Source organism: Sus scrofa, chromosome 6, assembly GCF_000003025.6.
Source record: "Sus scrofa isolate TJ Tabasco breed Duroc chromosome 6, Sscrofa11.1, whole genome shotgun sequence".
Lineage (NCBI taxonomy): Eukaryota > Metazoa > Chordata > Mammalia > Artiodactyla > Suidae > Sus > Sus scrofa.
Genome location: NC_010448.4, coordinates 170,393,264 through 170,409,589, shown reverse-complemented (window position 1 = coordinate 170,409,589; position 16,326 = coordinate 170,393,264). Strand labels below are relative to the sequence as shown.

The 16,326-nt window shown below is 61.9% G+C and overlaps 1 protein-coding gene and 1 long non-coding RNA gene across 5 annotated transcripts in view; one reads left to right on the top strand and one right to left on the bottom strand.

Moving 5' to 3' along the window:
- Positions 1,063-6,546, bottom strand: LOC106507678. The gene is made up of 2 exons (XR_002345272.1): positions 5,689-6,546; positions 1,063-2,960 (listed from the first exon to the last, which is right to left on the bottom strand). It is a non-coding gene; the product is annotated as an uncharacterized LOC106507678 (long non-coding RNA).
- Positions 8,056-16,326, top strand: part of KCNQ4 (potassium voltage-gated channel subfamily Q member 4) — a 55,400-nt gene continuing 47,129 nt past the window's right edge. For all 4 annotated transcript variants that reach the window (XM_021096972.1, XM_021096971.1, XM_003128110.6 and 1 more), the window contains exon 1: positions 8,056-8,384. In XM_021096972.1, coding sequence (XP_020952631.1) covers positions 8,071-8,384 — 314 coding nt within the window. In that variant the 5' untranslated portion in view covers positions 8,056-8,070. The remainder of the gene's footprint in view (positions 8,385-16,326) is intronic.

The following is a 16,326-nucleotide window of genomic DNA, read 5'->3' as shown; positions in this document are numbered from 1 at the left end:
TCAAAAAAAATGCTCTAGGAGTTCCCATCGTGGCTCAGTGGTTAACGAACCTGACTAGGAACCATGAGGTTGTGGGTTCAAGCCCTGGCCTCGCTCAGTAGGTTAAGGATCCAGTGTTGTCACGAGCTGTGGCGTAGGTTGCAGATGTGGGTCGGATCTGGCGTTGCTGTGGCTGTGTCGTAGGCCATCAGCTGTAGCTCCCATTAGACCACTAGCCTGGGAACCTCCATATGCCACGGGTTCAACCCTTAAAAAAAAAAAAAAAAAAAGGACAAAAAAGTTAAATTACAAAAAAATGTTCTACCTAGTACTGATATAGGCTAGGCAGGAGTATCTGATGGGTATTATTCTTTTAAGAAATCTCAGTGTGTGAAAATATCTCTAAAGCTTGGTAGCTAGATGGATTATCCCATTGCATCTTCACACCCTCATTGGGTAGGTATTCTCATTAGTGAGAAACTGAGGCTCAAAGCGGTGAAGAAATTACCCAAGTGCACCAGCTGGTGCGGGAGCCGGATACGCTCAGAAGCCTCCCATCCCAGCTGGCTCAGCCCCAGTGGTCTCTTCCCCTCTGATAAGTGATTCTTTTCCAACAGAAAACTAAAGTCTTCAATCCTCCACCCCCAACGCCTGCACAGAGGCCTGGCTTTTGTCCATTGCTCCGGCCATCCGTAGGCCTCTATAAGTAGTGCTGACTTCCCCGGGCAGAGAGGACCGTAGGGTACAGAGCGTGGCCCGTGCCTGGTCACACGCGCAGCTTGGGCTTGGCCTCCTCGAGGTCCTCCGAGCCAGACTGGCCGTGTTAGGCCGCAGCCTGGGCGCTGGGCTGTTACCTTGAGGAGATGAGAGGAGAGCAAGCCTGGCACTCAGGAGGGGAGAACTTGAGCTGGGCCCTGGCTGGGCCAGGCTGGACCGAGCTCCTCGGCTGGCTGGGGCTGAGGAGAGGCCCGAAACAGAGCCCAGCCTCCCTCTGCAGCCCTGAGCCGCATCACCTCCCCCTGCTGCCAAGCCCTTGTGCCCTCTCTTTCAGGGAAGGTCTGAGTAGAAGCTTTCAGAGATATCGAATGTGTCAAAATGTCTTTATTGTGTCCTTTGTTTAGATGCTAGTTTGGCACCGTGTGGCATTCTATGTTCACAATTACTGGCCCTCAGCACTCTGAAGATACGACTCCATTGTCTTGGCATCTGTTGTTGCTGATGAGATGGCTACTGTCCATTCAATGAAGGGACCTTTGTAGATAAGCTATCTTTTCTCTCCGGCGGCTTTGAGAATTTCCTCTTTATTCTCAACAGTCTACGCTTTAGCTGCAAGGTGTCTGGATGTAGTTTTGTTTTTAAAGATAGCTTACTAGGAAGTCTGTGGGTCTTTTAAATCTAGAGATTCACGACTTATTTCTGGAAACAGCTTAGTCACTCTTTCCAGCATCATCTTCTGGAAGTAATAATACCTGTGCTGGAGTTTCTCTGTCTTCTTTGTCTCTCCTTTCACGTGTTTAATCTATTTATTGTCCTGTGCTTCATTCTGGAGGATTTTCCTCAGTCCTAGCCTCTAACTCACTTATTCTCTCTTCAGCTGCGTTTGCTCTACTAACCCATCTATTGATTGATTTGTTTAAATGTCAGCGATGTGAATTTTCATTTCTAAAACTTCTAGATAGTGCTGTTCTATCGGCTCCATGTTTCTGTTGGGCATCCTTCTGTTCTTGTTTTATTGAGGCTGTTACTTCCTTTATCTCTTGAAGATTTTAACTACATTAAACCTCCTTTCCAATTTGCTCCATCATCTCTAGGTCCTTGAATATGAATTCTCCCAGGAGAGAGATCTCGCTTAAGATACTGTGTTTCTCGGATTTCCCCAGTGGCTCAGCAGGTTGAGGATCTGGCATTGTCACTGCTGTGGCATGGGTTCAACCCCTGGCCCAGGGAACTTCCACATGCCCTGGGTGTGGCAAAAAAAAAGAAAAAAAGGATGTTGTATTTCTTATATGTTGGCAAGTTTTGTCCTTGAGATAATTATTTTCGGCACATTTTTCCGGCTAACTGGGATATGGAAACCACCTGAAGGGATGGTTTCTCAGCTGTATCCGCCCAGCCGGTGCAAGAGTACGAACGCCGAAGGAGCTCTCACATGTGTCTTGGCTTGAGGTTTTACATTGCTTGACCGTCAGATCCTGAGTGCATACCCCATGTGGACAGGATCGAGGTGACCTAATCACATGGGTGCTCCTTCTGCCCAGAGCCAGGACCGGTGGCCAGCAGGCAGAGACATCCGAGCCCCGTTTACGGCAGGCAGCACTTTCCCAGGCCCCGCTTTCAGCAGGGAGCCCCCCAGAGCCCCGGCCACCAGTGGGGTCTGCAAGTACACCTTCCAACCCACTGGAATGCTGAACCCCTTCTCAGAGGTACGGCTGCGCCTCTTGCTCCCCACTGGAATGCCCTCGCAGTTTGGGCCCTTAGAGATTGGTCGTTCTTGCTTTTGAACTTGGACATGTGCTTTCGTTTTGCAATTATCCAGCATCTATCTGATATATCTACTATTTTACGAAGGAGGGGCTTTAATAAAGTGTTCGATCAAGTTTGACCTGGCAGTCCTGGCGTCCTCTGGGCCTCCCCTCCCTGTCCCTAAGCCCCTAGCCTCGCTTCCGAGCCCCCGTCCTCCCCTCCGAACCAAGATTCATCCCTCTTCGGAGCCCCCTTCCCTCACGTTCCCGCTGCCGTCCTCCTCCTCCTCGCATCATCTCCCTCCCTGAATCCTCAGGCAAGTTTCCCCGACCAAGGGAGCGGAGGGAAGGGGAGGTTTTTTCCACTGCACTCTCAGCAACTCCGAAAGGCCTTTCTCCGGATTTTGCAGCGAACGTTGCTGTCCCAGCGGCTCTTGCCGAGAACGTGGAGCCTGCCCGCGGGGCTGCAACAGTGTTGTCTTCCGCATGGTCCTCCAGGAGCTGGGGTCATGAGGACTCCTGGAGGCAGAAGAGAAGCTGTTCGAGAAGACTGGCTTTGACCTTCACCTCCACCCCTCTTCTCCCTCAGTGCCTCTTCCTTGTGGGCCCCCCTCCAGCCCTGAGGATCAATGGGGGTTCACTTTCGCTGAGCTCAGCCACACTGCTCCCTCCCCAATTCCTGCGGCTCTAAGCTGACTGACCCAGAAGGCCAGCAGGGACTGGGCTGGGGACAGCTCTGTGGCACACCCAGATCTGGGGGAGCAACTCCTTGTACCCCTCCAGCACCTGTACCTGCCAGGTGGCCTCAGCCTCTCATCCTCTCTGGCCTCCCTGGGAAAAGGAAGCGGGCCCGATCTTTTTCTCATAGGTCCTCCTCCAGCTCTCAGAGGAGGCGGGTCCCCAGCGGTACATAGCGCAGTGATGCCGTCACCCTGTAAGGCCCTTCCGCTTGGATGCTCCCCGACTAGGAAGACGTCCCACAAGGAGAAGAGCTGCTTGGGTTAGGGATTCTCCTGGCATCTCCCAGTCCCATCCAAACACACGCCCGAAGAGCAGCGAGACAGAGGCTCCCGTGTGCACAGTTCCCTGCACAGGAGTGACTCTTCCATGTACAGTTGCTTTCGGCCCTCCCGATGGTCGGGGAAGCTGGGGCACAGGTGGAGCAACCCACGTCACCAGCTCATCCATGCCAGGAAGCCCAGACAGGATGTGGTGTTTGTTTGTTTGTTTCTCTTTTTTTCTTTTTTTTTGGCCGCCCCAAGGCATATGAAGTTCCTGGGCCAAGGATCAGATCTAAGCTGCAGTTGTGACCTAAGCCACAGCTGCAGCGACGCTGGCTCCTTAACCCACTGTGCAGGGTTGTGGATCGAACCTGCGTCCCAGCACTCCAAGATGCCACCGGCCCATTGTGCCACAGCAGGAACTCCAGACATGACCTGTTGATCGTGCTCTTTCTGCTCCCCCTGGGTACTGGCGCCGCTGACTGCCCTGGTCCTCAGCTCCACCTACAGAGCATGGCCGGGCTCAGCCCTGGCCAGGCTCCCTGTTTCCTATCAGGCTGAACTGGACCCTTCAGCACAGCATTCAAGATCCCCTGCGTCCTCCTTGTCAGGCTGGCTGCTCCTCTCCCGTGTTCTGTAACATCCTCCCCTCCCCACACACCTCCCCCCCCCCCCCGACACACACACATACACGCACTACAGCCCAGGAGGAAAGAGCTACACTAGGCATGTCCCTGCACAGAGCCTCAATTGTCTCATCTCTAAAATGGGGGGTGTGAATAGTATAAACTCAGAGGTTGCTTGGGAGGCTGAAATAGACGATTCGGGTAAGGCGTCCTGCACGAGGCTCAGCCTGGCGTCACTCATGGTAGCTGCAGACGTTACTGGTTGCTGTTCTCTGTGCCTCTCCAAGCCCTCCCCACCTGTCCCTGAGAAGCCTCTCTCTGCTTCTGCCAGTGACGTTTCCCCTCATTTGACTTCTAGCAACACTTAGCGCCGTAAAACAAACCAAAGACAAAACAAACAACAAAACCCCAAACAGTCTGTGGGGTATGGAGAGAAAAGAGGAGGGGGCCTGCTGGGTGGAGCCTTGACCCCCTCACTCCGATTCCACCAGAACAACTCTGCCTGAAGGCTCTTTTCAGGCCAGAGTGCCACCTTAAGATTCTGTCTGTAAAAAGGATTCCATTGCTAAGAAAGTCTGAAAAGCACTGACTCCAAGTCTCCTTCCCCGTCCAAGAAAGGAAGCTGCACCCTGAGTTGACCTGAAGTTCCAGGGGAAGCTGTCACGGTCAGTGGCAGGCTTGAACTGGCCCCCAGCGACTGAGGTCCCTGCCACTTCTAGACCTCAAGCCTTTTAGAGGTGAGAGTCTCCAGCCCTGGCAGGAATAAGTCCTAAAGAACAAAGATGGGGCCGTCTATGGTTCCCCTCCGCCCACAACACTGATCCCGGTACCGAGGGCACAGTGGGTAGGTGCCAGCCAAGGGAGAGGACAGGTGACAGGCCATTCTAGGTACTGGCTCTGTATCCTTAGTGAGTCTTCGGGCCTCTCTGAGCCTCAGCTTTCTCACATGTAAAGGGCTGCTCTGGGTCCCAGCAGAGGCAGGGCCTGGCACACAGTTGGTCTGCAGCAAATGGGCGGTCTCCCCCCCCTCCCCCCCGCCTTCCTCTCATCCATACTTGCTCCATTGATGGGTGAGAATGACAGTGACGGATTCCAGGAGACCCTGGAGCCCCGCCCACTTCTTATGGACCCAAGGGGAAACTGAAGCCTGGACTGAGCCGGGAAGACTGCCCAGGTGGGACAGTGAGTGAGGCAGGCAGAGCAGGACTGCGTCTTGGCAGTGTTGGCGGGAGAGATGTGGGGGCTGGGGGGGCTGGGAAGGAAGTTGCTGGGGGGTGAAGGGAACAGGTGGGAGAGAGGGAAGGAGGAGGGTGGGCAAACCCAGCTCCCTACCCCCACCTCCAGCAGGGAGGCTGACTGAGAGAGCCTGAGACAGCTGTGTGCTCAGAAAAGTGTCTTAGTCACTAAAGGCTGCGGTGGGAAAGGCCTTCCTCCCGGCCATGGTCATGTCCTGGGAATCCGGATGGGGCAGGAAGGCCACTGGGTGACCCTCAGAGCGGCCACCTGTCCTCTCTGAACTGGACTTTCTCCTGTGCTTCCTCCACGTTCCCATACGCGCGCACGCACACACACACACACACACACACACACACACACACACACCCCAACTGAACTGCTTACATGCTGCTAGAACCATCGCCCCTGTCCCAGCGGTGGCCTGTCTCATTACGAATACACCTGTGCGAGAAAGAGCTTCTGAGCCTCAGGAACTTCCTGAGGTCTACCTTCCACCCCTCCAGCTGCAGCCACAGCCTCTCTTCCTCCCGCTGCCTTTGAGGCGGTCGTCTGAAGCTCTAGTTGGGAAAGAGGATGCCAGACCCTCTCCTGGCAGTAAGGACTCCTCACAAGGAGAGGAAGGGACTTTTGTGGTCCCCAAATGGGAAGTGGGGGCGTCCAGAGGTGATGCTGAGCTGGACTGTCTATCAGCTTTCCCAGAACAGACTCAGTTTCAGATACTACGGGTGTGGATAAACGAACCTATGTTCAAGTATCATTTCTACCACATAAGAGCCTGAAAAAAAACCCAGAAAACACCCCAGACCCCTTGCCACTGCTTTGCTTCCCACCAGGCAAGTCCCCAGACCTTAGTCCCGCCCCCCCCCGCCCCCCCCCAGGGCCCCAAATTTAGGAAGCCCAGTCCGGCTGTCCCTCGGAGCCAGAGAGCAGCGCTGCCTGTCTAGGGGGCGCCAGCTTCAGCGGGCAGGGAGAGGGGTCGACCCAGCCCAGGCTTTGCATCCGTAGCTGGGCCCTGGCGTCCAGAAACCTTCCACGGGGACACCAGGCTCGGGCCCTGGGGTGCACCCAGAGCCAGGAGCAGCCAGGGAGATGCAGGTCAGACCTCAGAGGCAGCCCCTGTGCAGAGGGAAACGCGTCACTGCTGGAGCAGGGCAAGCCGTGGCCAAGCGCCGTTTGGGGACCCCTGCCAAGTCCCGGCAGCCCCCTCCCTGCCTGCCAGGCCGCTTTGCCTCCCTCCCTCCCTCCCCCGCTGGCGCGCAGCAGATCAATGCTGCCTTTGCTGACAGCTGAGAATCGAGCTCGCCTTCCCGCCCCCCTCCATGCCCCTCCCGCTCGGGCTCCGTCCCCCGAGATCCTCCCGGAGGAACCGGGAAGAGTTCGCTGCGGAAGCGCTTCACCCTGGGGCAGGGCGTGCGGAGGCAGCGGCTGGCGAGGCCGAAGCTCCCCTTAGGACGAGAGGGAAGGAGGCTCGGGAAACCCAAAAGACCTCTCTGAGCTGAGCCAAGAGGGCTAGAAGGAACGAAAGGGCCTCCCCCAAAGCTAGAGGGAGCGGGTCAGGCACCGAGACCTTCCCAGCCGGAGAGGGGACTGCAGGGGGGCACGTCTCCCCGCTTTGTATGGGCTTCTTTGGGGGGGAGGCTGTGCACCCTCCGCGCCGGTTCAGAGCTCAGCTCCCAACACGCGTGTGCCCTGCGCCTGGAAGCGCGGCAAGGGAGCGCGAGCGCCTGGGTTGGCGTGGAGCAGCCCCCCCACCGCCCCCGGATCAGAACAGGCTCTTCCTGGGGGCGGTGGTGCCTAAGCGGGATCCCCCCCCCCGCCGCCGCCGCCCCGACCCCAACCCCGCGGAGAAGGGAAGCTCGGAGGCAGGGGGGAGTGGGAGGAGAGGCCGACACACCTGAGACCCGCTGTGCCACACACACAGGTCTTTCAGGCGCGAGCGCACCGGGCCACACGCGGCACGGGCACACTCACACGCCCCGCAGCGCGCCCCGCGGCCCGGCCCCCCTGCCTCCGATGCCCGCAGTTCGCCGAGCCGCGCGCACTGCCTGCGCTCACGCCCCAACTCCACGGGACGCGCGCCCCGTCCTCGACGGCGGCCGCGCCTCCACGCCCCCCTCGCCTCCACGCACGCGAGGCGGCCCGCCCCCGGCCCGGCCCGGCCCGGCCCGGCCCCGGGGACCGCGCAGCCCGGCGCAGGCCGCCTCGCCGCGGGCCCCGGCCGGCTCCGGCCCCGGCGCTGGCCCCCGGGCCGCCGCCGCCGGCCGCCGAGCGGTCGGGTCCCCGCCCCGGCTGGCCCGGCCGCCGCCTCGCTGCCCGTCCCCGCCCTCCGCCCGGCCGCGCCGCTCGCTCGCTCCCTCCCGATTTGGGAAGGCGGCCGCGGGGCGGGCGGGGGCGGCGGGGCGGCGGGGGAGGGGCGGCCCGAGGCTGACATGTGAGCGGCGCGCCGGCGGCAGGTGGAAAGGCGAGCGGCATGGAGCGCGTAATAAGAGAGTTGGAGTCGGAAAGAGCCGCCCCAGTCGCCGGGGAAGCGGGCGGCCAGCGCGGGCTCCGGCGGCCCCCCGGCTCCGAGCGCCCGCCCTCGGCCCCGGCGCGGCCCCGGCCCGGCCCCTAGCCCCCCGCCGCCGCCCGCGCCCGCCCCGGGACGCCCAGCCGGTCCCGGGTCCGAGCCATGCGCCGCTGAGCGCCCAGAGCGCGCCCCCGCCCCGCCCCGGACCGGACCGGACCCGGGCCCCAGGCACCCCCCACCCCGCCCGCCCGGCGCCGCCCATGGCCGAGGCCCCCGCCCGCCGCCTCGGCCGGGCCCCCCCGACCGGGGACGCCCCCCGCGCCGAGCTGGTGGCGCTCACGGCCGTGCGGAGCGAGCGCGGCGAGGCGGGCGGGGGCGGCTCCCCGCGCCGCCTGGGCCTCCTGGGCAGCCCCCTGCCGCCGGGCGCACCCCTCCCGGGGCCGGGGCCGGGGCCGGGCTCCGCCTGCGGCCAGCGCTCCTCGGCCGCGCACAAGCGCTACCGCCGCCTGCAGAACTGGGTCTACAACGTGCTGGAGCGACCCCGCGGCTGGGCCTTCGTCTACCACGTCTTCATGTGAGTTCGCGCCCCCGCGTCCCCGGCCGCGCCCGCGCTCTGCCTCCGCACCCCCAGGCCCCGGGGTCCGCAGACCCCCGTCCCTCTGCTCCCGCCGCAGCCCGACCCTCGGCCCCACGCCCCAAGTCCCAGCCGCGGCCCGACCTCGCTTCTGACCCCCCCCCACCTCCTCCTAACTTCCATCCGGAGCTCCAGCCCCTGCTCCTCTGTCCCAGGTGCTCCCCACATCTGGCTTCTTGCTCCCCATCTCTCTGCAGTCTGGGGCCAGTAAAGTGCAGCTCCCCTTCCCTCTTCCTCACTTCTGTCTTCCTGTGTCCCGCCGCAAAGAGGACCCTTTGTCTCCCCCCGCCAACACACACACTTTCTGTCGCCCTCTCCCCAGCTCTGTAGCTGCCGTGGGCTCCCATAGGAGCTGCCCTCAGAGAGGGCCCTCTCCAGGGACGACCTCCACCCCAGCCCAGGGCTGGCCCCCAACTGTAGGTGTTCGGGGGTCCCCTTGAGCCACCAGAGTTCTGCCCCTGGCGTGAGTGGGCTGTCTTCACTCAGCCTTCCCCTCCACCCTCAACTTCCCAGCGGCAGCAGCCAGCAGCGGGCCGTGCCGCCTGCCCTGCAGGCTCTGCCAGCTAGCCTGCCCAGCTCGCGGGCTGCTGCACCAGGCCTGGCTCTGGGTACCCCCTGGGGAAAGGAAGGGGAGAGAGCTAGGTTTGGAAACACCCATGCTGCCGGCCCCCTCCCCCGCCTCCCCAGGCTCCTACAACTTTCAAAAACACTGGCCCTTCTTGGATGTAGAGAGTGAATTTTGGCAGCTCAGAGCCGAGTCTTGGGGGACGGCCTGGCCCAGCTGGGAACATGAGAGGCCCCGCGGATATCAGTTGAAGGGCTGGGCCTGGCGCTCAGACACTCGCAGGTGCCCGAGAGAGACCTCCTGTCCTTGGAAAATGTGCCGAAATCCATCCCTTATTGCTGCCCCCAGAGAGGGCCCTCGGGTCCTGGGGTCTCCTGGGTGGTCCCGGGTGGGAGCTGTCCTGTCTCCTTGTCTCTCTCCCTAACAGTCCTTCTGCTTGTCTGCTTCCATCCCTCGCTGGCCTGTCCGGTTGCCTGGGTGCCTGTCCATCCGTCTAGCCCGCCCGGCCGCTTGACTCTCACTCTTCTACTTGTCTGTTTCCGCTTGTCTTTGGGTCTTGGTTCCCGCCTGACCCTCTGCTGCGTGCTTGCCTGTCTCTGCCCTGTAGAGTCAGAGAGGAAGGGGGATGTGGAGCCCCCTGAGCACAGGGAGGCTGGAGGAAGGGAGCTCTTCCAGCCTCTATGCCCCCCGGGGGTGGCAGCTGCGACTTTGGGCAGAGACCTCAGGTGGGCTAGATGGGGGCGGGGGCAGCTGAGATTGCTCGGGGTGTGAGGTTAGGCCTTAGGGTCAGGGTCAATGGTTGGGAGTAGCCCAACCCCCAGTGCCCCCGGGAGGGCGCGGATGAATATTTTTCGGGCAGAGAGGCCTGCTGGAGTGCCCTGCGCTGGGCAGGGGAGCAGGGGCGGTGGAGTTGGGCCTGAGGGGCAGGGACTGCTAGTTCAGAGCAGCTGTGCTATGGCACCCTTGCCCATTCTGCGGCCTGGTGCCCAGGGAGGGTGAGACACTCTGCAGGGAGCAGCTGCGTCCTCCACAGGCCCCTCTTGGGAGGGGACTTTTCCAAGGCAGGGCTGGGCCTGGGGAAGCAAGAGGCATCTGAGGTGGGGTCCGCGGTGCCCAGGCCTGGCCTCACGGCCCCTACGAGGGTCACTGGAGGTGAAGGACTCGCCTCGCGTCCCCTGGCCAGCTCTGTCTTCACCTCCTCTGAAGGGGCCTCTCCTTCCTCTCCAGGAGCTAAATCCGCTAATACCTTTGCCCCACATCCTGCCCTTTCTGGATGCCAGGAATGCCCTGGCCAGGGACATGCTTGTTCTGACCACTTGTCCCCAGGAGCCCAGGGACGAGGCATCTCTCGGGAGTTCTGGGAGAGGAAACGTGGCGTGAAAACAACCAGACATTTGAGGATCTCAGAGCTCAGAAGGGGTGGAGGGGTCAGGAACGCCAGCTCTTGTGTGCTGTGTGATCTTGGGTTGATCACTGTGCCTCTCTAAGCTTTAGATCTCCTGGGCCGTCAAAGTGGGTAGAAAACCCCAGCCTTTCGGGCCACCCTCTTGGATGAGGCAAGGGGCGGGCAAGAGCTTGGTGAGCCGCAAGGGCCTGTGGGAGCTTAAGGGGTGGTTATTACTGGTCTCGGGGGAGCGGGCCACGCAAGAGACCTCTCCTGTGCCCGAGGAGCTCCCGACTCGGGGCTTCGCGGTCACTCGCTGTAGGGTCTTGGGTGAGCTGGCTGCGGTTGGACTTCGAGCCCGATTTTTGCCCTTTGGGTCACCCCCAATGCCCCTCATAGGCAGCCCAAGCGAGGGGGGTCCGGTGTGCACAGGAAGCTCAGACCCCCTTCCCAGAGACTCAGGCCTGGTGGGAGGGCGCCCCGCAGAAAAGCCTGCCCGAGAAGGGCTCAGGAAGAAGGGAACAGAGGCGAGCCGGGGCCGTCACCTCTGGGGACACCTCCCTCACACCTTCCAGCCAGGCCCCCCGGGCCCCATCCAAACCCGCAGCTTTTCCGGCCCAGAGGCCAGGCCCCAGTTCGGCCTCTCCCACCAGCAGCTTCAGCCTCTGAGAGGAAGGAACCGCCGACTCCTGTCGCCTGCTTGAGGGACTGGGGGCCCCTGTCCGAGCTCTCCCTCCTCTCTTGAGGCCCTTGGAGCTGTCACCAAGCCCCGGCCCCGTGCCTGCGCCCCCGTCCCTGGTTTCAGGCCTCGCTCTCTCTGCACTGGGGGCACCACCGCGCCACTCATGTGGCTGCCCATCGTGCCTGGGGAGCCCTGGGGAGGAATGTTGGCCTCCTGGCTGCACCCTGTCAAAGGCCAGCCCGCCTCCCTCCCATTTGTAGTCCCAGGGCTGGAAGGGGCTGGTACAGAGCGAAGCCCCGTCTCCCCTCGTCTTGGCCCTGGGACGCCTTGGCCCTGGGACTCTGGCAGTTCCCCGCCCCCGCTGCCCCGGGAACTCGCTCTCTGTGAAGGTTTAGGCGCTGTAAACATCCTCCGTCGGCCTTGTCCCTGGGGTCAGAAGTGTGGGAATGGGGAGGGAGGAGGTCGCGGCAGCTCCCGCGGCCCCCCGGCTCCCAGCCGCGCGGTGCCCCCCGCCCCCCGGAGCCCCCGCATCCCTGCGGGGCGGGTCCCCGCACGTTCACAGCCCCATTTGGTTCTTGAGCAGATGGAGTCTCTGGAGACTCGCATCACACACAGTGGTCAGTGGCAGATGCAGGACCAGACCTGACGCGCCTGACTCCCACCGCGTCTGGGGCCTCCCGGCTGCTCCCTCAGGCCGCCTGCCTGGGCTCTTGGAGGCGGAACTGAAATCTCTCATCGGGCGCCCTGCTCAGCGCTCTGTCTAAGCCCCGCTCACAGCTCACAGGGCCCTTCGCCAGCCGGGTGAGGCAGCCGCTGCGATCCTCCTCAGGTGCAGGCTCAGGAGGGTTCCCTGGGTCAGCGGGAGCTCAGCCCAGAGCCGAGGCTGACAGCGCTATCTCCTCCTGCACCCCCACCCCAGGCATCTCCTCGGGAGCAGCTCTCCTGCATCCTTGTTCCTCTGTCCCCAGCACATAGGCAGCAGTGATGGGGGCGGGGGGAGGAATCAGTGGCAGGATTTTGCGGAATTGGTGGAAACGCCTCACCCTCACCCAGTGCAGTCACACTTCTGTTGTGCACGGCTTTGCACACGCATATCCCCACTCCATCCCTTGGGTCGGTCTCACGCACATACTCCAGCACTTTGGGCACACCTCTCTGTGGGTGTCACAAGAGCACACCCAGTGTACAACCCATGCAAAGCAATCTAACGCACAGCTGCTCCCACCTTATCTCTGCCTTCGCAGCTGCACACCTGGGCCTGCGCCCCTGCCTGGACCTCGGGGGACAGAGTCGGCCCCATCTCTTGAGCTTTTGCCTCCGCCTGTCCGCAGCCGCAGGTGTGGGTCTGTGTGTGTTGGTGCACCTGCCCTGGAGGGCGGCGCCAGGCCCACGTGGGAGTCGGGGGAGCTGGCTTCCGAGGACTTGGCTGGCCTTTGCTTCTCCCCTTCGAAGGGCCCTCTGAGTTCCTCTGTTCAGGCCTGTGGTTTGCAGCTGGGTTCACTAAGGCACAGAAGGGGTCAGATACTGTCCGGGCTGCACCTGATGAGGCAGTGGTAGGACTGTGCCGAGAAGCCTGGCCTTCTGCCTCCCAGACTGGGACTCGAGATACTCTTCTCCTTGCCCAGCCAAGAGGGAAGACGGATGCTCCAGGCACTTGGCCTTGCAATGGAGAGAGTCTTGGAGTGTGACCCACATTTTTTGTGCTGCTGTTTTTCAGTCCCGGTCCCTTTATTTGGTCTTTGTAAGAAGTGGGGAGTGGAGAGAGACCGTCCCGCCAGCCTCTGGCTTTTCTTCCAGCCCCCCGCCCCCTTTCTGCTCTGGGGTCACCGAGAGGGTTAGCTCTCTCCCTGTCTGCCACCCGCCTCGGCTCCATGGTGTGTGCCTTCCTTCCGTTGAGGAAGCCCTCCCGGCTGTCTCACTCCAATCCCTGTTGCTGCAGAAGCCTCTGTTCTCAGAATGTTGGAGCCAGGAGAGTTTCAAGAGGTGATTATTCTTGGGCTGATGGCAGCACTTTGAGTGGGTGATTAATTTAAGGTTCTCTGAGCCAGTCAAGGGAGCTGAAATTGCCTGGGGAGCAGGGAGAGCCGATGGCTCTGCAGACCCGGCCAAGGCCCTGCCTCCAGAAGAGGCTGCGTGGGGAGCGTCCCCAGGCCCCGGGGAGCCCGCTGGAGGTGCACTCCCTCCTCCCCAACCCCAACCCCGGCACCCATGTGGGTCTTTGGCCAGGGCCGACCCTCTTGTGGCCTAGCGGGGCCGGTAGGAAATTCCGAGTTCTCATCTGGGGGTGGCCCCCTTGTTCACACGCCCGTCGTGTGAGAGGTGCAGGGCTGGGGGGGCAGAAGAGGGGGTGCTTCTCATTTCTCCAAAGGCCGTCCCACAGGCCGTGAAGAGCATGGGATCTGAGTCCGAAAGATTGGGGGTCATTTCTGGTTCTACCTTTAGCCGTCATGTGTCCTTGGGCAAGTTACTTAACCTCTCTGAGCTTCCATTTTCTCATCTGAGAAATAGGCCTAGTAATACCTGCCCCTAGGGTCGTCCCGGTCAGGTGAGGTAAAGCACCTGACACCGCGCTGGGCACAAACGGTCGCCATCGTCGCATCGCCTTATCATTATATTGTTATGGTCGTCGTTCTCCTTGGGGAGAGGCTCGACTCCTGTCAGCACGGTGGGTGTGTCTGGGTGTGTCTGGGTGTGTCTGGGAGAGAGCAGGGGCTGCATTTGCGGGTGTCTTGGGGTGAGCGGCTCTGCTCCGGGAGCCTGAGGACGCAGCTCTGCAGACAGGCCAGGCGCCGCCTCTTCTCTGCGCCCTGTTAACCCTCCCGGCCCTGTCATCGGGGCCGCTCTGTCACCCTCACTTCACACTTGCCCCAGCGCGTGTGGCCGGAGAGATGGTGGCACCAGGACGCCAACCTGGGTGCCTAGGACCTCCTTGATTGTCCCTTCCTTCAGCTGCTGCATGGAGCTACGGAGTGGCAACTCTGTGCCAGGTCTGGGGGGCAGAGGGAACTAGGGGGCGCGCATTGCCCAGGGAGGAGGCTCCAGAGCCTGCCTGGCCCCACTGGGCTCTCCTGCCTCCTCTCACAGGGACGGACAGAGAGGGCGAGCGTGTCCGTGTGTACACGCGGAGGAGCGTGGACAGGCAGGTGGAAGGGGAGCCGGGGGGTCCAGGGGGCAGAGCCAGGGACCCCTGGGAGGGGAGGGCGATCCCCCACACTCTCCTGAGCGTGTCATACTGGGGAACGGGACAGGGAATCCCAGAGGTGATGTGACGGTCTCCGTGCCAACATATCATCTGCCCTGCCCTCGTCCTCGTGCCTCACGAGCCTCTTCTGTAAAATGGGCCGTAGAGGCAGGTGGATCCCGAAGGGCCGCCTGGCACAGAGGATTCTGGGTGAGAGGGGGGAGCTGCTGTCTCAGACCTTGAGTCTCGTAGGGTGGGGGTGGCGTGCAGGGTGATGGGAGTTTCTCTTCCAGCACCTTCCCGCGGAGCCCCTCCGAGGACCGGGCAGCACTTAGAAGGGCGCCAAAGGCTGCCTGCCCCCAGCTGGGACTCTGAGGGGCTGCGGAGAGGGTGCTGGTCACACCTCCGGGGCCTCCAGGGAAGCAGCCCCCGCAGGACTCCAGGCGTTCTGGGCAGCTTGTCCCTGGGGCAGGATCCGCGTGCCCTGGGGGTTGGCACCTGGGGGGCGGGGGCGGTGAGAACGGGAGGGGCAGCCCCAGGCAGCAGACTAATTGGGCTGGGAATCCGTGGGCAGCGCCTGAGGGAGGGAGCCAAGCGAGCAGGCAACAGAGTGATTCCGAACAGTGGGTGGAGTGGGTCTCGGGCCCAGGGGCCCTCTGCAGTCCCTGCAGGGAAATCTGGGGAACACGTTCTCCCGAGGCTCCTTAGACATCCAGGCCAGGCAGGTGAGGCAGCGGGGAGACAGCTTGCTAGAGATCAGTGGATCCGCAGAAGCAGAAGAGACGGAGGTCAGACAGCAAGAAGGACTGACGGTCCCAAGCTAGGAGGTAGAGTGAGAGTCCCTGGGATACTTGGGAAGCCTTGTCGGCTGGACTGGACAAAATCTCCCCTGCTCGTTGTCCCTACCGAGCAAGGGGCACCCGTCCCTCACGGCGTGACGGATGGAGCGTGGCTGGAGCCGCCCCCTCGGAGCCCCTCTGTGTCGGGCACCCTTTGATTTGGTGGAGTGGAGGCTCCCAGGCTGCCTCTGCTCCTTCCTTCCTTTCCTGCCGCGCCTCCCTGGGAGCCTCAGGCTCGTCCAGGTCACTGTCTTTGGGTTTGTTTTTTGCTGGGCTCGGCTGTCCCCCGGGAGGGCGGGGGTAGGAAGAGAAGGAGCGGAGACGGAACGGCTCGGTCAGCGCAACCCCGGCGCCTCTGCTCCTGCCTCCTTGGCCCGGGTGCCACCCTCTTCCGGGTGGGCCAGTCCCGGGGGACAGTGGGGACCCAGGCGCCTGTGAGGCCTCCTCCCCTGGGGCGGGAGCAGCGGCCGGGAACAGGCCTTCCTCCCTCATCCTTCCTGCAGTCACCCTGCCTCAGGGCATCCGAGGCAGACGGGGTTCGCGCTCAAGCAGATCCAGGGCGTCATTTCGCAGATAGGGAGACTGAGGCCAGGAGGCGGGAAGGGTACGGGGCTTTCTCCACCTCCTCTCCGCGGTGGGTGGGAGTCGTGCTGGAGTCACCGGGAACAGAGGAAAACTGCTTCCCGTTCCAGCCTGTGCTGGGGGGGGTGGGGGGGCAGCCCCTGATTTCATTCACGAAGCCAATCTTCTGGCCTCTGGGGACTGGTGGCAGTCTGATGGGAGAGACACAGGATTGAGGGGGGCACGTGTGGCCGATGCCTCTTCCCCATGCCCTTAATCTTCCTTTTTGTTGAAAAATAAATTAGCTCCATCTTACAGATAGGGAACTCAAGGCCCGAGGTCCACATAGCTAATGAGTGGTAGGGGCAGGACATGCGTCCCAAATGCGGCCCCTGGGTGCAGCCATGCTGCCTTGTGAGGGGCCCTCCCTGCTCGAACATTCCCTGCCCTTGACCGTCCTCAGCCCGCCTCGGGCTCTTCCCTGGGTTCTGTCAGGAGCTCTGCTTCCTCCTTCTGCCCCTTCAATGCTGGGGCTCCGGGGGGCTCTGTTGGGTCCTCCTCTCCAAGCACCGTTTCCGTGTGTGTGTGTGTGTGTGTGTGTGTGTGTGTGTGTGTGTGTGTGTTTGGAGGGTTGGGCATCTCACATACTCCTGTGACTTTGGGGACTGTC